This window comes from Dendropsophus ebraccatus, chromosome 8 (assembly GCF_027789765.1).
Source record: "Dendropsophus ebraccatus isolate aDenEbr1 chromosome 8, aDenEbr1.pat, whole genome shotgun sequence".
NCBI lineage: Eukaryota > Metazoa > Chordata > Amphibia > Anura > Hylidae > Dendropsophus > Dendropsophus ebraccatus.
Genome location: NC_091461.1, coordinates 106,051,728 through 106,076,822, shown reverse-complemented (window position 1 = coordinate 106,076,822; position 25,095 = coordinate 106,051,728). Strand labels below are relative to the sequence as shown.

Genomic DNA, 25,095 nt, shown 5'->3' with positions numbered 1-25,095 from the left:
ATTTGCTAGTACGACCCCCAGCCTTTTACAACTGGGTATAGCTAACTCTTCGAGCCTTCCCAAGGTAGTCGAGCGTGTATCATAAGGATGTCAGCTTAAGCTCTTTGTCCTACTGCGGATCAGTCTCTTGATTTCCCAGGGGGCAATGTTCTAGAATACACTGACATTGAGACATGTGATGGTGTCTCTGCAGTGTTTTGGTTAATCTCCCTGAGGTCGACCAGCATCCTTTTGCATGCACTGCAGGCATTGCTCCCACTGGCCAGAATCCTACTCCACACTGATGAGGGGCAAATACCCCGAAACAGCTGTCTGTGGATGGATAACTTGCTTGGGTGGTTTCCTTGATTGGAGACATTCCTTGGCCAGGTTGTTCCTTACCGGAGGAAGGTCTGGCTAGTTCACTGACGTCAAGACACGTGATGGTGTCTGCAGTGTTCTTTTGCATCTTGACTCTTGAAGACTGTCCTGACAAACTGAAGAAGAATCCCTGGCATAGATAATGTTGCCCTAGAGAAGGGTTATCTTTCCTGTGGGTTTAGCACTGCATTTTGACTACAGAGTCCAAAATCTCTGGCTGTGTCTAAGTCTCTCTCCAACCCCTACTGACACAAGACCTCCTAACTAAGATTCCAGGGCCCTGGCTTAAGCCAGTCCTGGCTGGAAACTGCAGCAGAAACTCTACCTGTGTACCTACTTCACTGCAGCTAACTAGAAAAGACGTCCCACCAGGAACTAACTGTCCTTATATAGGGGTGACTGGGTCTAACCTCCTACTGGTGGGGCACTGTAAAAGAAAGCGAGGGAAGAAGTGAAGTTGGCTGTGTGCTGAGTGAGGCGCCTGCACACAGGGGCGGATTAACTTTACCATAGGCCCCGAGCTGTTCACCTAGCCTGGGCCCCCCACCCCACTGTAACTATGGAAGCACTAGGCTGGCGTTCATAGTACAGGATAGATAATGTCATGATGTCCAGATTTGTGCAAAATTGCCATAAAAAAACTGTGATTTTTTGCAAATCATGGCAGAAGTGCAGCCAGGAGACAGTACACTACTGAAAGTATAAGTCTTTTTGGGTGGTCATGGGCCATCATCTATAACACCTGACAAAGTTACCTTTACCCATACCCGAACATAAAACAGCATCACACCTATCTATGGGTCATGTCTGGTATTGCAGCTCAGCTTTAATGTATGGACAACCCCTTTAAAAGAACCTGCCAACAGGTTATACCTGGTAATCACCTGATGGGTGATTGAAGAGAAGACAACTTTTAAATTGGCTTCCTTAAAGGGGTTGTCCAGGATAGGAAAAACATGGCTGCTGTGTCCCACAATCAGAGATCCTTTAAATGAGCCCACCAACAGATTATGTCTGGTATTGCAGCTCGGTCTTATTCAAAAGGACTGACCTGCAACAGTGCCACCAATTCCAACAGGTTATGTCTGGTATTGAAGCTCGGTCTTATTCAAAAGGACTGACCTGCAACAGTGCCACCAATTCCAACAGGTTATGTCTGGTATTGCAGCTCGGTCTTATTCAAAAGGACTTCAAAAAGGAAAATCCCGGCACTCGCCAAATTCTGCAAAGTGATTTTGACTTTGACACAATATCTCATGGGTCGCTTCGTGTTAACCCTAATTTATCTAAGAGTGAGAGATTGGCACTCCATGAGCTGGCTGACAACAAGGAAGTTACAATTAAACCAGCCGACAAACGCGGGTCCATCGTTGTGATGGATACGTCTAATTATGATAGAGAAATTGTCCGCCAACTCACTGACACCAATACCTACGAAAAATTACCAGGTAACCCCTTGGTTAAAATCCAATTACAGATTAAAGATCTTCTGAAATTATATGTGGAAAAAGGGACTATTAGTCCCAAATTAGTCAACTACTTGCAGTCGGACTGCCCTGTGACACCTGTTTTGTACATCTTGCCCAAGGTGCACAAGACTCTGATTAATCCTCCAGGAAGACCCATAGTGGCGTCGATTAATTCTGTTTTTTCTCCTTTATCAATTTTTTTGGACAGAGTCTTGACACCTTGGGTAAAAGGTACCAGATCATACCTAAGTGATACGTCTGATTTCTTACAGGTTATTGGTGAATCTCGGGCTTTGACCGACGTGGACATCCTCGTTACTATTGATGTGGCGAGTTTGTACACGTCGATTGAACACCATAAGGGACTTGAGGCAGTAAAATGGCTCCTTGACGTGAGCACATACACTCCTGATGAAAAATGTTTTTTTCTTGATTTACTCACAGTGGTTTTATATGAAAATTATTTTATGTTCAAGGACACTTACTATTTACAGAAAAGAGGCTCGGCGATGGGGTCCAACGTGGCCCCCCCCTACGCAAATGCCTATATGGCTTATTTTGAAGATAAGTTTGTATACTGTAATGCTCTGTTTCTACAGCACGCCAAAATATGGCGTCGATTTATTGATGATATTTTTTGCGTTTGGGGGGGGCCACCTGAGACCCTCATTACCTTTATTACTTACTTGAATTCCATCTGGCAGGAGCTGCAATTCACTTACACTAGTGATCATGTGTCCATCAGTTTTTTGGATGTAATGGTAACTAAGGATGTACAAGGTCATTTTACAACAGACCTATTTCGGAAGTCCACAGATAGGAATAGCCTCCTTCACTATACTAGTTCCCATCCCCTCCCTATGAAAAAGTCTATCCCGAGATCTCAGATCCAACGGGTCAACCGGCTGGTTTCAGACCCTGTTGTCCGACAGACACGGGTTAATGAGATGAAGGACCGTTTCCGCGATCGGGGATACCCAGTACAAGTGCTCAATGAGGCTAGCACACCCAGGCCCCCTAGAGAACATGATCAGCACAAAAGAATCCCTTTTGTAAGAGAATACCATCCGTACAGCGTTAAAGTGGACAATATTATTAAAAAGCATTGGCACATACTGAGACAGGCACACCCAGAGATAGAGGAATTCCATGATGTCCCACTAATATGTAATAAACGTGCCCCTAACCTACACAACACTCTGGTGAGAGCAGATAGTTGTACGAGTAAAGAAAAAAACGATCAAAGGGTACTCATGCAGAGAAAACTGGGTACTTTTCCCTGTCTTAGATGTGCCCAATGTAACAATGTCCAAAAGGGTAGTACGTTCAGCCATCCTTTGACGGGTAAGAGCTATCAGATCAAGGGCCAGTTTACTTGTGATAGTAGAAATGTAATTTATATTATCATATGCCCTTGTGGCAAACTCTATGTCGGTGAGACTATTCAGTCCATAAAAGATAGAATTTCGAAACATAAATCTACTATCAGATGCGGTAACTGGCTCTTACCGATACCTCATCATTTTAAAGAGGCACATCATAATATTGCCCAGCTACGTTACCAAGTCATTGAAAAAGTACAGATACCAAGACGGGGTGGCAATATTAAGAAACTATTGCAGCGCAGAGAAGCGTTTTGGATCCACACGCTCCAAACCCTGGAGCCTATGGGTCTCAACAGAGATTATGATCTAACTACATTCACTTAGGCTGTATGGAGTCATCTATTTATGTATTTATGTATTTATTTATTTATTTATTTGTTCTTGTAGTTGTAATCACTTTTGTATCTTCTAGCTAATTCCTATGTTCTCTTTTCTAGATAGGCCTCTTGGAAAATAATGAAAATAACGAGACAGTAGAGGGTTAATGTAAGCTATTTATGTGATACAAGATTACTAACTATGTTTTCACTGATTATCTGTATCATTTTGTATGTTGTATATTTAATCTGTATTTTGTCTGACTGTTTTTAGCTTATATGTATAGGTTATAGTTCACATACTGTTCACACTATTTATATTTATATTTATATTTATATTTATATGATGTATTTACCTAGTATATTACGGATCGACCGCTGAGCTACATTTCCCGTTCATCTCTTTACTTCTGTTCAGCTTATACAGCATCACTTCACTAGATTACACAGCGATCAGCTGACTTCGCTGTTTACAATCTTTGGGACACGTGTCTACGCAGCTGATCTGATGACACTCTACTCTACTACAGCGATCAGCTGACTTCTATGTTTACAAATTCTTGGGACACGTGGCTGCTCAGCTGATCTTCGGTCCGGACTTACTCTGATGACGTTGGAGTTACTTCATTGTTTTCAGCTGTAGTGACGCCAAATTTGAGCACCTATCATATGTATAAATTTGTGATACGTTTAGCTTTTGTTAGGCTTGTTGAGAAAGGCTTTACGCCGAAACGCGTCCTTTATCCGCCTGTCTGTACATGCACCAATAAATCACTTTGCAGAATTTGGCGAGTGCCGGGATTTTCCTTTTTGATGTCCGATTTCCTACCCTGGCACCACCTGAGATCGGAGTGCCGACCCCTTTCCAGATTATTCAAAAGGACTGACCTGCAACAGTGCCACCAATTCCAACAGGTTGTGTCTGGTATTTTGGTGCACAGTCACACACAAGCCACACCTCCTTGCCAACAGGCCACGCCCCATTGCCGAGCAAGTCACTAAAGCTTCTAAAAAGTTTAATAACACATGAAATTGCAATAGTAAATCCACACTATACAGACAAAGAGAATGAGTACATGGAGGTTTAATCACTGGGGCGGAGCGGCACTTATACCATGTACTGATTTTAATCCATGTAGATAAGGAAAATCCACACTAGACAACACTATATAAATAATAAGAGACCCATCAGTCACTCACATAATACAGGACACACCTACAGAATAAACATGACGGTAATGCACATTGTGCTTCTGGATATACATGAGTATATCTGATATGGAGCGCACAGTCTTGCTTCAGGCTGGGCCTTCTGTTTGCCACCGACACCTTAGTAACAACGAGTGGGAGCCGGCACCTAAATACACAGGATCCCAGACACATTATTAGACACTGGCTGCACAGGAAAACTCATTAGAGGCGGCGGAGACTGGGAATGGTTCACTGCGGCATTAAGAGGCAACAGGATCATAGGACCCCAGACTGACCGAGAGGTAGGCCTGAGAGACTAAGGTTACTGATAGGAATATGATAAATGATTGCATATTTGAGGGATTTTGAATAATAAAAATTTTTTGTTGATATAGGATCTTAATTTATCAGCCAGAACAGAAAACAGATACAAGGAGCATCTTTGGAGGAACCAACAGGTCCTAGTCCTACATGGACAAGGGATCTGGAACCTGCAGCCTTCTAGCTGTTGCAAAACTACAATTCCCATCATGCCTGGACAGCCTTTGGCTGTCCAGGCATGATGGAATTGTAGTTTTGCAACAGCTGAAGGGCCACAGGTTCCTCATCCCTGATGTAGAAAGATCAGTGACTTCAATCAGAACATTGTAATAAATATATTCAGTGAAGCCATTGCTTAGAATAATCTCTGCCTGAGAAATCTAATTACCAATATGTTGTTTTCTAAGGCCAATAGCCTATTCTAGTTTCTTGAATAGAGAATTTGCACAGTAATATAATAATACAAGTGCTGCTCCTGTGATCTCTTATTTAGGGACCAGGACATTGGAGTATTCTACACTCGGATTTCCTGACCGTCATTTTATGTCTCACATGAGGAATCCCCAGAATGTCAGAGAGAGAATGCCTGAAACTATTGTAAAGATTATCGGGAGCAAATATGTCAGATTTCCAGTGGAGAAGCCAAAAGAGTAAGGGAAAATTATCAATGAGATCAAGGAATGAGAATACTGATGTTGTGTAGAAGAATATAACTACTATAATACTGCCCCCCATGTACAAGAATATAACTACTATAAACTGCCCCTATAAACAAGAATATAACTACAATAATACTGTTCCTATATACAATAATATAACTACTATAATACTGCTCCTATATACAAGAATATAACTACTATAATACTGCTCCTATATACAAGAATATAACTACTATAATACTTCTCCTATATACAAGAATATAACTACTATAATACTGTCCTATATACAAGAATATAACTACTATAATACTGCTCCTATATACAAGAATATAACTACTATAATACTGCCCCTATATACAAGAATATAACTACTATAATACTGTCCTATATACAAGAATATAACTACTATAATACTGCTCCTATGTACAAGAATATAACTACTATAATACTGCTCCTATATACAAGAATATAACTACTATAATACTGCTCCTATATACAAGAATATAACTACTATAATACTGCTCCCTATATACAAGAATATAACTACTATAATACTGCTCCTATATACAGGAATATAACTACTATAATACTGCCTCCTATGTACAAGAATATAACTACTATAATACTGCTCCTATATACAAGAATATAGCTACTATAATACTGCCTACTATATACAAGAATATAACTACTATAATACTGCCCCCTATATACAAGAATATAACTATTATATTACTGTTCCTATATACAAGAATATAACTACTATAATACTGCTCCTATATACAAGAATATAACTACTATAATACTGCCAGGGGCGGATTAACTTTACTATGGGCCCCGGGCTGTTCACCAAGCTTGGGTCCCCCAACCCACTGTAACTATGTTGGCACTAACTTAAAGGAGAAGATAAAATGGTGATGTCACAACCCGACTCCCAGAGCTGTGCGGGCTGTGGCTGCTGGAGAGGATGATGGCAGGGGGATGCTCAGTGTCCCTCCAGTGCCCTGTGTCCCTCAGTGTCCCCCTGTCATCATCCTCTTAAGCAGCTACAGCCCCCACAGCTCTGGGAGTCAGGTCGTGACATCACCATGTTATCCAGGAAGTGAAATCACCATGTTATCCAGGAAGTGACATCACCATGTTATCCAGGAAGTGACATCACCATGTTATCCAGGAAGTGAAGCCTTGATGCAGTAGTAAGTGCAGGTATAAAGCACTTTATAAGCATTTCCAGTAATAAGTGTATATTGGTAATTTGTATAACTTTTGAGGGGCAATACAATACTTTAATTTAAAAAAATTGCCGGACTTCTCCTTTAAGTCTTATTCTTCCATAATGCAGCCTGTAAAGAACCTGTGGTGACATCATTTTCACATGACGAAGTCCTTCACTATATTCTCTAATGTTACTGCATTGTCTCCTGGCTGCAGTTTTACCCTCATTTGTGCAAAATTGCAGTACAAAGCAGCGATTTTTATGCAAATCATGACTAAACATAAGCCTGTTTGGGGGTCATGGGCCCCTCAGGAGCTCAGGGCCCCGGGCTACGACCCGAAAGGGACCTATTATAATCCGCTACTGAATACTGCTCCCTATGTACAGGAAAATAACTACTATAATACTACCCCCTATATACAAGAATATAACTACTATAATACTGCTCCTATGTACAAGAATATAACTACTATAATACTGCTCATATATACAAGAATATAACTATTATAATACTGGTCCTATATACAAGAATATAACTACTATAATACTGCTCCTATATACAAGAATATACTACTATAATACTGCCCCCTATATACAAGAATATAACTACTATAATACTGCTCCTATATACAAGAATATAACTACTATTATACTCCCTCCTATATACAAGAATATAACTACTATAATACTGCTCCTATATACAAGAATATAACTACTATAATACTGCTCATATATACAAGAATATAACTATTATAATACTGGTCCTATATACAAGAATATAACTACTATAATACTGCTCCTATATACAAGAATATACTACTATAATACTGCCCCCTATATACAAGAATATAACTACTATAATGCGGTTCAGGGAAGAAACAGAGTGCTGCGCCTCACACCTATGGCCGATACTAGTGCCGCTAGGCTAAATAAAAAACACATCAGAATTTTGTGTATGAATTGATCAAGCCATACTGCCCCATGTACCTCGTGCCGGTATCTGATACACATGGGTCCCTACACTAAGTCCACACCGTGCCAGTCAGTGGCCACCAACCCCGCAGGCGTGCACAGCCAGGGAACGGGGGCCATGGGACGGCCCTGCGACCCCCATGCCACAGGACCAGACCCAAAAACACCACACCAGAACCCGGCCAGCACCGCCGGCGGAGAAGGTCGCCCCCAAGCAGCACAAGTCTGGATAAGGTATTACACTCACCATAGCTGCAGCAAACAGAATGGGAAAAAACAGGAGGGATTAAAACCATGTGCACTCAGGTGTCTCCTGCTAATTGCGGTCATGTGGGTCTCACCAGGAGGAGTGCAATACACGGAGAAAAGAGAGAAACAAAATGCGGTTCAGGGAAGAAACAGAGTGCTGCACCTCACACCTATGGCTGATACTAGTGCCGCTAGGCTAAATAAAAAACACATCAGAATTTTGTGTATGAATTGATCAAGCCATACTGCCCCATGTACCTCGTATAACTACTATAATACTGCTCCTATATACAAGAATATATCTACTATAATACTGCTCCTATATACAAGAATATAACTACTATAATACTGCTCCTATATACAGGAATATAACTACTATAATACTGCTCCTATATACAAGAATATAACTACTATAATACTGCTCCTATATACAAGAATATAACTACTATAATACGGTTCAGGGAAGAAAAAGAGTGCTGCACCTCACACCTATGGCTGATACTAGTACCTCTCGGCTGCATAAAAAACATCAGAATTCTGTATGTGAATTGATCAAGCCACACTGCCCCATGTACCTCGTGCAGGTATCTGATACACATGGGTCCCTACACTAAGTCCTTACTGTGCCAGTCAGCGACCACCACCCCCGCAGGCGTGCACAGTCAGGGAAGGGAGGCCATGGAACGGCCCTGCAACCCCCATGCCACAGGACCAGACCCAAAAATGCCACACCAAAACCCAGCCAGCACCACCGGCGGAGGAAGCTGCCCCCAAACAGCACAAGTCTGGATAAGGTATTGCACTCACCATAGCTATCAAAGATAGAATGGGACAGACAGGAGGGATTAAAACCATGAGCACTCAGATGTCTCCTGCTAATTGCGGTCATGTGGGTCTCACCAGGAGGAGTGCAAAACACGGAGAAAAGAGAGAAACAAAATACGGTTCAGGGAAGAAAAAGAGTGCTGCACCTCACACCTATGGCTGATACTAGTACCTCTCGGCTGCATAAAAAACATCAGAATTCTGTATGTGAATTGATCAAGCCACACTGCCCCATGTACCTCGTGCAGGTATCTGATACACATGGGTCCCTACACTAAGTCCTTACTGTGCCAGTCAGCGACCACCACCCCCGCAGGCGTGCACAGTCAGGGAAGGGAGGCCATGGAACGGCCCTGCAACCCCCATGCCACAGGACCAGACCCAAAAATGCCACACCAAAACCCAGCCAGCACCACCGGCGGAGGAAGCTGCCCCCAAACAGCACAAGTCTGGATAAGGTATTGCACTCACCATAGCTATCAAAGATAGAATGGGACAGACAGGAGGGATTAAAACCATGAGCACTCAGATGTCTCCTGCTAATTGCGGTCATGTGGGTCTCACCAGGAGGAGTGCAAAACACGGAGAAAAGAGAGAAACAAAATACGGTTCAGGGAAGAAAAAGAGTGCTGCACCTCACACCTATGGCTGATACTAGTACCTCTCGGCTGCATAAAAAACATCAGAATTCTGTATGTGAATTGATCAAGCCACACTGCCCCATGTACCTCGTGCAGGTATCTGATACACATGGGTCCCTACACTAAGTCCTTACTGTGCCAGTCAGCGACCACCACCCCCGCAGGCGTGCACAGTCAGGGAAGCGAGGCCATGGAACGGCCCTGCAACCCCCATGCCACAGGACCAGACCCAAAAATGCCACACCAAAACCCAGCCAGCACCACCGGCGGAGGAAGCTGCCCCCAAACAGCACAAGTCTGGATAAGGTATTGCACTCACCATAGCTATCAAAGATAGAATGGGACAGACAGGAGGGATTAAAACCATGAGCACTCAGATGTCTCCTGCTAATTGCGGTCATGTGGGTCTCACCAGGAGGAGTGCAAAACACGGAGAAAAGAGAGAAACAAAATACGGTTCAGGGAAGAAAAAGAGTGCTGCACCTCACACCTATGGCTGATACTAGTACCTCTCGGCTGCATAAAAAACATCAGAATTCTGTATGTGAATTGATCAAGCCACACTGCCCCATGTACCTCGTGCAGGTATCTGATACACATGGGTCCCTACACTAAGTCCTTACTGTGCCAGTCAGCGACCACCACCCCCGCAGGCGTGCACAGTCAGGGAAGGGAGGCCATGGAACGGCCCTGCAACCCCCATGCCACAGGACCAGACCCAAAAATGCCACACCAAAACCCAGCCAGCACCACCGGCGGAGGAAGCTGCCCCCAAACAGCACAAGTCTGGATAAGGTATTGCACTCACCATAGCTATCAAAGATAGAATGGGACAGACAGGAGGGATTAAAACCATGAGCACTCAGATGTCTCCTGCTAATTGCGGTCATGTGGGTCTCACCAGGAGGAGTGCAAAACACGGAGAAAAGAGAGAAACAAAATACGGTTCAGGGAAGAAAAAGAGTGCTGCACCTCACACCTATGGCTGATACTAGTACCTGATACTAGAGACCCACATGACCGCAATTAGCAGGAGACATCTGAGTGCTCATGGTTTTAATCCCTCCTGTCTGTCCCATTCTATCTTTGATAGCTATGGTGAGTGCAATACCTTATCCAGACTTGTGCTGTTTGGGGGCAGCTTCCTCCGCCGGTGGTGCTGGCTGGGTTTTGGTGTGGCATTTTTGGGTCTGGTCCTGTGGCATGGGGGTTGCAGGGCCGTTCCATGGCCTCCCTTCCCTGACTGTGCATGCCTGCGGGGGTGGTGGTCGCTGACTGGCACAGTAAGGACTTAGTGTAGGGACCCATGTGTATCAGATACCTGCACGAGGTACATGGGGCAGTGTGGCTTGATCAATTCACATACAGAATTCTGATGTTTTTTATGCAGCCGAGAGGTACTAGTATCAGCCATAGGTGTGAGGTGCAGCACTCTTTTTCTTCCCTGAACCGTATAACTACTATAATACTGCTCCTATATACAAGAATATAACTACTATAATACTGCTCCTCTATACACGAATATAACTACTATAATACTGCTCCTATATACAAGAATATAACTACTATAATACTGCCCCCTATATACAAGAATATAACTACTATAATACTGTTCCTATATACAAGAATATAACTACTATAATACTGCTCCTATATACAAGAATATAACTACTATAATACTGCCCCTTATGGACAAAACTAGGAGTTTGTTTTTTACTTCTAGTTGCTTCTATACTATTGATTTGTATTAAGACTTTTTACTGCAGGTGCCAAGAGAGACATAAAGATGCAGAGAGGAACATGTCACATGTACAGAAGACCTTTAGGGGGATACAAGACATAAAATCTTTCAGGCAGAGTTTGTTCAGAAGAGACCGGTCATCGTGTGGTCTTCTCCCAGTTTCAGAGGTGAATATCTGTGGTTTTGGTGATATCAAAAATGTTATGGTTTTTGAGAGCATGTGGGGGAGGAGAATGGCACAGAGACTCCCACTCTGTTGTACTTACCATACCTGTGTGATGCTCCACCACTTCAGATTATAGCATCCTCCAGAGCTGAAATCACAGTTATTCCACTCTTGTAGGAAACAATCAGCATGCTTATTATCAGATGGTTACCATCTGCTCATTGTATAATGCAGGAGGCAGTTTTTTCTTACATAAGGTGAGAGTCCCAAGCCTGGTGCAATCGCTGCACTTAGAATTCAAAACTCTGAACAAGCAGGGAATGCTGGAAGATTTCAGCTCTGAATACTGCAAAATTAAAGGGAATCTGTCAGCTCGCTGTAGCTGTTAGTCCCCTAGTGACTTTGGGTAATTTCCTGTGCAGTGGATTATGTACAATCTCACGTCTCCTACTGTACTGAAGAGGCAAAGAGGAGTTATTTGTGCCACACCTCACCACTCCTTCCTCCTCTTCATGAATAATCAATGCTGCCCCGCCTCCTGCTCACTCGGCTGCCGGCCAGTGTCTCTAATTGCAGATAAGTCCTCTGTAGGGGACTCAGGGGATCTGAACCAGAGACCAAAGTGCTGGCAGGTCGCTAGACAGGCGAGTTAACCCTATCTGAGTGTTTCTTTCAGACATGCCTTCAGAGGACTGATCTGCAATCAGAGACACTGGCTGACAGCTGAGTGAGCAGGAGGCTGGGCAACATTGAATATTCATGAAGAGGAGCGAGGAGGAAGGAGTGATGAAGTGTGCCAGTGTGGCACAAACAACTCCTCTTTGGCTCTTCAGTACAGTAGGAGACGTGAGATTGTGCATAATCCACTGCACGGAAAATTACCAAAAGTCACCATGCTCACTAGGGGACTGCCAGCTACAGTGCACTGTCAGCACCTTAGGTAGGGCCCGGCAGCTGACAGATACCCTTTAAGCACTAAAAAAAAGTCAATGACATTTAAACATTGACCAATTTGCAGCCCCTATTATTACATTACTGTCTGTACTGTTGTACGTTGTATGTTCCAGTTTCAGGCAGTATGTGCGTCTCATGGAACATCGCTGACTCTTCCCTCTCTGGCTCCACTCTTAGAAGATGATGCGTTCAGTGACCAGGGCAATATACGGCAAGTTGTCACCACTCACTTCTTATAACAGTGACATCATGAAAGAGTGAATTTGGTCACTCTAACAGCTGCTCTTTAAGCAGTTTTACTGAAAAAAAGTTCCTGAATAAGTTTAAGCCCACAAAGACTTAAGTGCTGCAGGAGAGTCCTTGTTCAGCATTCCCTCTCTTGTCTTGCCAACTTTCCCTGTCAGGATTATAGACAGAGTCTTTGAAGTAGAATTGTCCTCTCAGTGTAGACTGAAGCCCTCCTAGACTCTTGAGTCTATTTAAAGATCTGGGGTCTGTAAACCAAATGCTCGGCATTTGACTCCCGGTGGCTGGAGAAGTTGGATGCAGCATACGGGTCGAAAGAAAAACACTGACACTGTCTATGGGAGTCTAATGCCGAGCATTCAGTAAGTTCACTCATCACTACTGGTCTAGGGTCTATGAAGGTCTAGAGGGGTCTGGTTTAGGGTTCATAAAACAATCTGGGATCTGGGATAAAGGGGTATGGTGTAGGGCCTATATAAAAGTTCGGAGTCTGTATACAGAGGGTCTGGTTTAAGGTCTAGGTCATAAAGGTCTAGAGGGGTGGGGTCTAGGGTGTATATATAATGGTCTGGGGTCTGTATACAGGGGACTGGTCAAGGCCCTATATATTAAATGATGGGGACTGTGTATAGTGGCTCTTGTTTAGGATCTATTTAAAGGTCTAGAGGCGTCTGGTTTAGGGTTTATATAAAGGTCCAGGGTCTGTATACAAGGGTCTGGGTCTAGGGTTTATAAAAAGGCCTGGAGGGGTCTGGTCTAGGGTCTATATATAAAGGTTTGGGGTGTTTATACAGAGGTTCTGGTTTAGGATCTATTTAAAGGTCTAGTGGGGGCCTGGTTTAGGATTTATATAAAGGTCTGGGGTCTGTATACAGAGGTTCTGGTTTGGGGTTTATATAAAGGTCTAGAGGTGTCGGGTTTAAGGTTTACAGTCGGGGTCTGTATACAGGGGTTTGCTCCATGTAAAGTTCTGGGGGAGATTTATAAAACATGGCGTACAGGTAAACTGGCTCAGTTGCCCCTAGCAACCAATCAGATTTCACTTTTCATTCCTCAAAGACTGTTTGGAAAATGAAAAGTGGAATCTGATTGGTTGCTAGGGGCAACTGAGCCAGTTTCACTTTACACCATGTTTGATAAATCTCCCCCTGGTGTCTATTTATATAAAGGGTTTACGGTCTATATAGGTCTGGAGGGGTCTGGTCTAGAGTGTATATAAAGGTCTGGGGTCTGTATACAGAGGGTCTGGTTTTCGGTCTATATAGGTCTGGAGGGGTCTGGTCTAGAGTATATATAAAGGTCTGGGGTCTGTATACATAGGGTTCTTAAAGTGAACTCGTCTTATCCTTTATCCTTCTTTACAGGTGGAAGCAGATTGTAGATTTGTTACTGGAGACTGAAAAAGAAAAAAAATCAACTGAACAAAAACAAACAGGTAAAAGAACAAAGGTAAAAAAAAACAAAAAAACAATGGAGCAAAATCCCTGGATGTCCTCAGGCCGGGATCTGTCCATAAATAAATGTTTTGGGGTTTATGTTTCTTTCTCTATGACATATTTCCTTTTTCTGTCTCCCCTGTAGCCGCCTCTGTGCCAGAAGTCAAAGAAGACGCAGTAGGTAACAAGATGATAAAAAATAACCCCAGCAGCACAGAGTGTTTCAGGATGTCATATTGTAGTAGCGAGGACAGGGCTCTGGGTGGCAGGGGCAGGATCATAATGTGAGGAGGGGAATGGAGACAAGTGGGAGATCACACAGACTGAGATTTACATAGAGCAGCAGGGTGCCAGCAGCGCAGAGTGTTTCAGGAGAGGACTATGGAGAATTTGTGGTAGGTCACTTATCTGAGTGGATCATGCAGGGTTCACAACAACAGGGGGTATTTCAAAAGAAGAGTACTGATCTTGACAGAGGTTACATTCTAAAAGTTACATAATGGAAGTAGCAGGGTAACCAGCAGCACAGAGTGTTTAAGGATACCAGTGGCGGACATGTGTATGGTCGAATGGTGGGAACCACAGACAGTGTTTCAGAAGAGCGGTGTGCTGATCTTGTGGTAGGTCACAGACTGAATGTCAAATGGAAGCAGTAGGGTCCCTCAGCAGCACAGAGTATTTCAGGAGATGAGTATGCTGATTTTATGGGGGCTGTGACTTATACTCTCAAGTAAAGATGTCATCAGGGACAGGGCTGCATGTGTCAGGCAGGGAAGTGGGGAAGGGAGGCAGAACAGGGCCATCTATGGCCGAAGGAGCAGGGTTCACAGCAGCACAGAGTATTTTAGGAGAGATGCATAAATACATAAATAATAATATAAATGAGCCCTACTGTACTCACAGACAGGTATAGGGAGGGATAAAGCTCCTTCCCTCTGATGAGTGTCAGCTGTTTGGTCTAGGGCTGGGCACTGAATGGAAGCCTTTATGTAAGGAGCTTCTGATGTGAACTGCGCCCCATGTATAGGAAGAGAAATATGTTGAGTTGGGTAATGTGGGACTGAACGGGCAGCCATCTGTCGGAGGAGGAGGCATCTGTCTGGTGATCTGCGCTCGCTCTCTACTGTGATTCCTGTCATTAAAAATGTATATTACAATCTGTGCGCTCGGCATAAATCACACTCACGTCTCGCTGGGAACGCCGCTGACAAGTGATAGCTAAAGGATGTCGCTAAATATCGCTGGCGCCCCCTACAGGCTCAGATAACCCACCCAATCAGGACTCTGAGAATGCTGGGTGAGAGGCCATATTGGATGTCACCCTCCAACTTTATAAAAAGTGTTCCAACTTTATAATATACTTTGTATATCGATTCATCAATGCTTGTATGATCTCTACTTGCTGTCAGTGAATGGAAACATGTAGAGAGCAGGTTTAAAGTATTTGTATGAACAAATGAATACGAGCCATATCACCATATCTACCTATTATTTCTTTTATCAAGAAAAACAGAAAGACTCCATCATTGATGAAGAAGATGAAGAGGGGTTGGGCCATGGGGTAAGTGTACTTTGGGATAGATAGTATATGAGTGATCTGCAAACTAGAGCTTTCTAAATGTAAAAACATACATGACCGCCTGCAGCCACCACTAGGGGGAGCTTACTGTATACAGTGCTATTATTGAGTTCAATTGGAGTTTTACAGAATCAATTCACAATAAGCGCCCTCTAATAGCCTACATAATCCTCAGGGTCCATTACAAAGCAAAACTAGACTGCCATCGGGTGTGGCCTGCAGGATGAACGCAGCACCGTGGGATTTCAGGCCCCTCTCAGAGCCCGCCATTCATCTCTATGAACCGCACAGATCAGACAAGGAGGAGGAAGCCTGGATAGACCGATTCATGAAGCTGGAAACTGTGCTAGAGCTGTGCCAGATACAAGACACCGGTGATGTATCCACAGTGACTGATACCTATAACCACAGCGAGATACTAAGTCACCTTCCTGTACATGCAGGCAATAGTATTATATTCTTGTACACAGGAGGCAGTATTATAGTAGTTATATTCTTGTATATAGGAGCAGTATTATAGTAGTTATACACGAACTGGAGAGAATGGAACAGCTGCACATCCCATCTATGGCTGATACTAATGCCGCTAGGCCTATATTAAAAATCAACACCAGAGTGTCTGTATATGAATTGATCAAGCCATATTGCCCCGTGTACCACCGCGCAGGTCCTCTGGTCCACACGGGTCCCTACGCTAACTCCACACCGTGTCGGTCAGCGACCGCCAACCCCGCAAAGCGTGCACATGCAGGGAAGGGAGGCCATGGAACGGCCCTGCAACCCCCATGTCACAGGACCAGACCCAAAAAGGCCCACCAAAACCCAACCAGCACCACCGGCGGGGAAGGCTGCCCCCAAACGACACAAGTATGGATATGGTACTACACTTACCATTGCTGCTCTCACAGAATGGGGAAGACATAGGGTCCAGACATGTGAGCACAGGCATATCCTGCTAATTTTGTTCAATACCTCATCCAGACTTGTGCTGTTTGGGGGCGACCTTCTCCGCCGGCGGTGCTGCCTGGGTTCTGGTGTGGTGTTTTTGGGTCTGGTCCTGTGGCATGGGGGTCGCAGGGCCGTCCCATGGCCCCCGTTCCCTGACTGTGCGTGCCTGCGGGGTTGGTGGCCACTGACTGGCACGGTGTGGACTTAGTGTAGGGACCCATGTGTATCAGATACCGGCATGAGGTACATGGGGCAGTATGGCTTGATCAATTCATACACAAAATTCTGATGTGTTTTTTATTTAGCCTAGGGGCACTAATATCAGCCATAGGTGTGAGGTGCAGCACTCTTTTTCTTCCCTGAACCGCATTATAGTAGCTATATTCTTGTATATAGGAGCAGTATTATAGTAGTTATATTATTGTACATAGGGGGCAGTATTAAAGTAGTTATGGACGGAAACTGGAGAGAAAGGAACGGTTGCACATCCCATCTGTGGCTGATACTAATGCCGCTAGGCCTATATTAAAAATCAACACCAGAGTGTCTGTATATGATTTGATCAAGCCATAATAGCCCCGTGTACCAACGTACAGTTCCTCTGGTTCACACTGGTCCCTACACTAACTCCACACCGTGTCGGTCAGTGACAGCGGCCCCCGCAAAGTGTGCACATGCAGGGAAGGGGGGGCCATGGAATGGCCCTGCAACCCCCATGTCACAGGACCAGACCCAGAAAGCCCCACCAGAACCCGGCCAGCACCACCGGCAGGGGAGGCTGCCCCCAAACGACACAAGTATGGATATGGTATTACACTTACCACTGCTGCTCTCACAGAGTGGGGAAGACATAAGGTACTGACATGTGAGCACAGGCATATCCTGCTAATTTTGGTCATGTGGGTCTTATAAAGGAGTGCGAGCTGTTCAGAGAGGGAGAACTGTAAAACACGGAAACTGGAGAGAAAGGAACGGCTGCACGACCGACACGGTGTGGAGTTAGCATAGGGACCCGTGTAAACCAGAGAACCTGCACGTTGGTACACGGGGCAATATGACTTGATCAAATCATATACAGACACTCTGGTGTTAAATTTTAAATATAGACCAAGCGGCATTAGTATCAGCCATAGATGGGATGTGCAGCCGTTCCTTTCTCTCCAGTTCGTGTTTTACAGTTCTCCCTCTCTGAACAGCTTGCACTCCTTTATGAGACCCACATGACCAAAATCAGCAGGATATGCCTGTGCTCACATGTCGGTACCTTATGTCTTCCCCACTCTGTGAGTGCAGCAGTGGTAAGTGTAATACCATATCCATACTTGTGTCGTTTGGGGGCAGCCTTCCCCGCCGGTGGTGCTGGCTGGGTTTTGGTGGGGCTTTTTGGGTCTGGTCCTGTGACATTGGGGTTGCAGGGCCGTTCCATGGCCTCCCTTCCCTGCACGTGCACGCTTTGCGGGGTTGGCGGTCGCTGACCGACGCGGTGTGGAGTTAGCGTAGGGACCCGTGTGAACCAGAGGACCTGCACGGTGGTACACGGGGCAATATGGCTTGATCAATTCATATACAGACACTCTGGTGTTGATTTTTAAATATAGGCCTAGCGGCATTAGTATCAGCCATAGATGGGATGTGCAGCGGTTCCTTTCTCTCCAGTTTCCGTATTATAGTAGTTATATTATTGTACATAGGAGCAGTATTATAGTAGTTATAATGTGTAGGAGAAATTCAAGCACTCACCGATATTGTCTTCCAAATCTTTATTACACAGAAGTGGTTGCAGGGAGGGGATGGTGGATCAGTGGAGGTGCAGGAGCCTGCACCTCCACTGATCCACCATCCCCTCCCTGCAACCACTTCTGTGTAATAAAGATTTGGAAGACAATATCGGTGAGTGCTTGAATTTCTCCTACACATTGTTTTGCATCTACCTTTTCTTCTGAGCACCCTGTTGTCTCCATACAAGATACACCATATGCTCCACCTTATCCACCAGGGGTTTATGTTGTAAGCAGTGCGGGCTAGCTACGTATACCTGCTACCAGTATTCCTCCATTATAGTAGTTATATTCTTGTATATAGGAGCAGTATTATAGTAGTTATATTCTTGTATATAGGAGCAGTATTATAGTAGTTATATTCCTGTATATAGGAGCAGTATAATACTGCTATTGTAGTAAATATGGATCTACATATATTTTCAACTGATTTCTCTTTATTATTTTAGGTCTAGTTGATGCAGAGAGAGCCAAGCAGGTCATCAATAAATATAACGTCATCTACAATTTATGTCTGAGCCCTGAGAAAATCAGTGAAGCAATAGACAAGTTCCAAGTCGGGGCGCACATACTTTTGGGGCCGACGCTGGATTTCTTGAAAGAGTTGTAGTATGACTATGAGGTGGGGAATTGCCGGGGCAGGGGATTCATTAGCAACGTAAATGAGGAGATGCATTCTGTACATTTTGATGAAATCCTCTCTCTCTTGATAAAATCTCACTTTCCCTGTTTATTTGTGAGAAGGCTGGCAGATTGGGGACCATTTTGGTTACAAAAACAACAAAATCTATTCATCAAATAAAAAAAAGAGAAAAATGTTATTTTAAAGGATGTTTATTTTGTTCATAAGTGAGTCATATAGGGTTAGAGAAACATGGCTGCCTTCTTTAAAGAACAGATCATAGAGATGGTGTCTGGCAGGGCCGCCATCAGGAATTTCGGGGCTCCATACAACCAAAGTGTCTGGGCCCCCCACATTAATAAAAAAAAAAATTGTGTGTTCGACCCACGCCTTGCTGGGAGGTATAATTTGGTTCAGATCAATTCTAGAGAACTGGCTCATATACCCCATTTTTCCCAGTGACTTAAAATGTAACCTCTGTTATACAGTTATAAAATTGTAGAAACTAAATGTGAACAAGGTGCAATTCAAACAGACACTTACTTGTATAGCTGCCTCTTGTGCTCTGTATGCAGTGCATTATACTCACCCCTGCAACGTACAATTTATAGCGTGTCTACAAGCCCAGCGGGGCTCATTATGATGGAGACTAAAACTTATACAAGAGTGGGGTAGGGGTTCCCCTGTATTCAGAATGCTGTTGAGTACTAGGCAATGCCCCGTTTGGGGTTATTGAATTTCGAGGGTCTGGGGGGCTGTTTGATTTGTATATGTTCACCAATAATCCCCCCCGGTATGCTCACTAACATAGAATATGTTGATAAGGCTAATATAATCAGGCTGTTCCATGTTAGTGAGCATATACAAATCATCCCCCCCCCAGGCAGACTAGTTTAGCTCACCCAAGCCAGTGATAGCGAATACATGGCGTTGAGAACGCCTTCTAGGAGATCCTGTTTGTGCAGCAGAGGTGTCTTTATCCTGCTCTGCATAGACCCTCGAAATTCAATAATCCCAGACGGGGCATTGCCTAGCACTCAACAGCATTCTGAATACAGGGGAACCCCAACCCCACACTTGTATAAGTTTTAGTCTCCATCATAATGAGCCCCGCTGGGCTTCTAGACACGCTATAAATTGTGCGTTGCAAGGGTGAATATAATGCACTGCATACAGAGCACAAGAGACAGCTATACAAGTAAGTGTCTATTTGAATTGCCCCTTGTTCACATTTAGGTTCTACAATTTTATAACTGTATAACAGAGGTTACATTTTATACCACTGGGGAAAATGGGATATATGAGCCAGTTCTCTAAAATTGATCTCACACACAGACACCAGCACACATGTATACAGACACCAGCACACATGTATACAGACACCAGCACACATGTATACACACATACAGACACCAGCACACCAGGGCACGATGAAGTTTGAACTTCTGCAACCTGGAGAAATCACCTGATATCACCTGCAGTCCTATGTAACACCACATAACACAGTGGTATCTCTGAGTACAGATAATGTAGTAGTCACCTGCAGTCCTATGTAACACCACAGATAACACAGTGATATCTCTGAGTACAGATAATGTAGTAGCTGTCACCTCGGGGCGCCCCTACTAAATGATGTTCTACAAAATAAGAAAAGTGTCATACAGTGACTCACAGGTGACGTCTTCTTTGATCTGAGGCGTCACTTTCCCTTTTCCTCTCCATCCGCCATAATGATTTCTTCCAGATATGTTTCATCTTTTCAGAACCTGCAAAACAAACAATTTAGGCTCCGCACATTTCTAGCAACTTCCTTCCCTTTCTCCCTCCTGTCGGCTCCCAAAGTAACTGCGCTGTTTGGTGTTATGTGCAGTAAAGCGAGTAGGAATGTGGGATGCCCCCTGTATATAGGATCCCCTGCTGTGCCCCCTGTATGTAGGATCCCCCGCTGTGCCCCCATGAGCTAATAATGCCCCCAGAGGTGCCCCCATGAACTAATAATGCCCCCAGAGGTGGCCCCCATGAACTAATAATGCCCCTAGAGGTACCCCCATACACTAATAATGCCCCCAGAGATGCCCCATGAGGTAATAATGCCCCCAGAGGTGCCCCCATGAACTAATAATGCCCCCAGAGGTGCCCCCATATACTAATAATGCCCCCAGAGGTGCCCCCATGAGCTAATAATGCCCCCAGAGGTGCCCCTATATACTAATAATGCCCCCAGAGGTGCCCCCATATACTAATAATGCCCCAGAGGTGCCCCCATATACTAATAATGCCCCAGAGGTGCCCCCAAGAGCTAATAATGCCCCCAGAGGTTCCCCCATATACTAATAATGCCCCCAGAGGTGCCCCCATGAACTAATAATGCCCCCATATACTAATAATGCCCCCAGAGGTGCCCCCATGAACTAATAATGCCCCCAGAGGTGCCCCCATATACTAATAATGCCCCCAGATGTGCCCCATACACTAATAATGCCCCCAGAGGTGCCCCCATACACTAATAATGCCCCCAGAGGTGCCCCCATATACTAATAATGCCCCCAGAGGTGCCCCCATACACTAATAATGCCCCCAGAGGTGCCCCCATACACTAATAATGCCCCCAGAGGTGCCCCCCATGAACTAATAATGCCCCCAGAGGTGCCCCCATACACTAATAATGCCCCCAGAGGTGCCCCCATGAGATAATAATGCCCCCAGAGGTGCCCCCATATACTAATAATGCCCCCAGAGGTGCCCCTAAAAAAACAAACATCCTACTCACCTAATCCGCGCTGTGCAGGCAGCAGCTCTTCCTCCTCTTCGGGCTCCATCTTGCGAGCCGCAGGGACGGGACTTCCGGCAGGCGTGATGACGTCACATCATCACGCCTGCCGGAGAGGTCACGTCCCGGCCTCCCATAGGCTGCTGGTATGAGGTGCCGGCAGCCTATGGGAGAGAATACAGGAGTAGGACGCTGCCAGGTCCTGCTCCTGTATTCTGAACGCTTTAATGTTCCGCCCGCTCAATGTGCGGCCGCAGCTTCTTGGGATGCTCAAAAACAGGCGGCAAGGGGGGGACGTGCGGGCCCCCTAGCGTAGCGGACGGGGGTGGCGGCCGGCGGGCCCCCCCCCATGTCTCTTAGGGTCCGGGCCCCATACGGCAGTACCAATTGTACTGCCCTATCGGCGGCCCTGGTGTCTGGTACTGCGACTACCTGGATGTGAACAGGGATAAACTGCAATACCACACACAACCTCAGGACATCAGGACAATGGGGGGGAGGGGTTGTTGAAAGACAAACGACAGCAATCTGAGCTTGTTGCTATAGATAGGGGATGACAAGCTGATTGACAGGGGTTTGACTGCTGGCACCCCCACCAATCCTGAGAACGGGGACACAACTGCCCCACAATGAATGGAGCACTCGCGCTCCTGCACGGCCAGCGCTCCATTCACTCTCTATACTACACAGATTTGGGTGAAGAACAATTACTATATGGATTTCCCATAATTATACAGAGATGTCATTCATTAATATTTCTTTTATTTCTTATGTTGTATTTCAAGTGAATGAAGATTTATTCCAGAGAAAATCAGAAATTACATTCAGTCTAGTGTAAAAATCCTGGAAAAAGTAACATTCGCGTCAGATTACGACATTTAGTGTTAACAGATGACATCTGCAAATCACATCAGGAGTTAGGGTATGTTCACACACTGTTTATTTTCGTAAAACCACAGTCGTTGTACAATGGCCGTGATTTATACAAAAATATCATTGCTGCCTAGGAATCCCGGCTGGAGCGTATACACATAGTATACGCTCCGGCCGTGATCTCTCGCGGCGCCCCAAACAACTGACATGTCAGTTTTCTGCTGCCGCTATTCATTGAATAGTGGCCGTAGACAACCATGTCAGTGCACACTGTGGCCACAGCCGCTCGCTCCATAGTATGCAGTGGCCGGCCAGGTCACGGAACAGGTCTCATACGAGCTCTGAACATAGCTTAAAGGGGTACTCCAGCGGAGGGCACTTTTTCGCTGGGACCGGGGAGGAGGTGGCCGAGGGAAAAGACGTCCACTCACCTCCCCACTTCCAGCGGCGGGTCCCACATCGTGGCGCTCCAGTGCCCGGCCGCTTCCGGGTGTCTGATGCAGGCCCGAGACGTGACGTCTCAGGTCCGCTCAGCCACTCAGTGATGGAGGCGGGATCCATTTCAAGTCCGATCAGATCCTCCTTCACTGAGTCTCGGGCCTGCGTCAGACACCCGGAAGCGGCCGGGAACCGGGCACCGGAGCTGGAACCAGGGAGGTGAGTGGACGTCTTTTCCCTCGGCCACCTCCTCCCCGGTCCCAGCGAAAAAGTGCCCCCCCCCCCCCCGCTGGAGTACCCCTTTAACTCTGTACTTCACACCTCCATTGTGTATGTCTCCCTGGTGATTGCAAGAGGTTCCATTACTCCCTCACCTGATAAACTACCAATATACATCACAGCTGATGCCCTGCTGCAGCGTCACAGTGTAGACCCCATCCACAGAATACGCCAACAGATCTAACAGCTCTGGTGTAAACAGCATATAGTTATAAAACGTATCACTCCTGAGCTGTCCACACTGAAGTGTACTGATCCTGAGTTACATCCAGTATTATACTCCAGAGCTGCACTCACTATTCTGCTGGTCTGGTCACTGTTTATATACATTACTTATACTCTACTGATCCTGAGTTACATCCTATATTATACTCAAGAGCTGCACTCACTATTCTGCTGGTGAGGTCACTGTGTACACCAGCAGAATAGTGAGTGCAGCTCTGGAGAACGTAACGTAACCTGTAATATTGTATAGACATGTGAAAAGTAAACTTTCCCAGGTATCACATAAAGGAAAGACCAGGATTATATATACATACAGAGAAATAACTTTCCATAGTCGAATATCACAAAAAGAAAATTGTGCGCACAACATGGAAAGTGATGGTGTATTTGTTACCCAGACATTGTCACCAGTATTACTAGGAGAATTAGTATTCCTTGGACCAATGTTGATAGACCTGTCACAAGTCAGCCAACACCCTGCCCTGCACTGGAGAGGGGCAACAACCCAAAACAGCTGTCTGCAGATGGGAAGTCTTTCCTATCGGGGACATTGTTTGGCTTGGCATAAAATCCCCAGTCAATGTTCTAATTAGGGATGGTCCGAACCTGCCGAGGTTTGGGTTCGTATGAGATTCCAGTTGTCTGCCCGCTCCGTGGAGCGGGCGGATCCAGCGGGAGTGACACCCTGAAAACTGGGATACAGCCTATGGCTATGGCTGAATCCCAGTTTTCCAGGGGGTCCACCCGCTAGATCCGCCCGCTCCACGGAGCGGGCAGACAGCGGGAATCATTACCGAGGGTTCGGGTTCGTACGAACCCGAACCGAACTCGGTTCGGACCATCCCTAGTTCTAATGACTCCTAGATGGAGAAGGACTTGACTTAGGGGGACATCTCTTTGCTCTAGAGGTGTGAGAGCTATTTTGCATATTTTTTCCCCAGAATTGCCAGTGGAGCAGCAATAGTCTGTAAGGGCCCTATTACACAGAGCGATAATCGGCCGAATCGGTCCAATCCGGCCAATTATAGCTTTGTGTAATAGAGACAACAATCAGCCGATGGTAATGATTATCGGCTAATCGTTGTCTTAGGTTTGGAGCTAAAATAGTTCGGCGCCAACCGCGCATCGCTATGTGTAATAGTGATGTGCGGCCGACGATTCCCCAAACACCTGACACCTTACCTCTCCCTGCTCCCAGTCCTCTCTCCTGTGCTCCGCAGCTTCCTGGTTCTAGCGGCAGCAGAGTCTGAGCGGCCTGTCGGCTGACAGGCCGCTCGGCCAATCACAGAACGCAGCGGTCCCGGCCTATGATTGGCTGAGCGGCCTGTCAGCTGACAGGCCATTCAGAAGCTGCTGCCGCCAGGACCAAGAAGCTGCAGAGCACCGGAGAGAAGATCAGGAGCGGGGAGAAGCCCAATTATCGGGCCGTCTAATAGGC

The 25,095-nt window shown here is 45.4% G+C and overlaps 1 protein-coding gene across 2 annotated transcripts; it reads left to right on the top strand.

The window, feature by feature from the left end:
- Positions 1-4,899: 4,899 nt before the first annotated feature.
- Positions 4,900-19,182, top strand: C8H1orf87 (chromosome 8 C1orf87 homolog). 2 transcript variants are annotated; one of them, XM_069981331.1, is made up of 9 exons: positions 4,900-5,024; positions 5,537-5,693; positions 11,369-11,510; positions 12,577-12,674; positions 14,074-14,144; positions 14,291-14,326; positions 15,651-15,706; positions 15,900-16,098; positions 18,900-19,182. In XM_069981331.1, the coding sequence occupies exons 2-9, from the start codon at positions 5,587-5,589 to the stop codon at positions 19,058-19,060; spliced, it is 870 nt and encodes a 289-aa protein (XP_069837432.1). In that variant the 5' UTR covers positions 4,900-5,024; positions 5,537-5,586; the 3' UTR covers positions 19,061-19,182. The 2 variants fall into 2 exon arrangements, with proteins under 2 accessions (XP_069837432.1, XP_069837433.1); XM_069981332.1 differs by lacking the exon at positions 5,537-5,693 and having other exon boundaries at positions 4,905-5,024.
- The last annotated feature ends 5,913 nt before the right edge of the window (positions 19,183-25,095 follow it).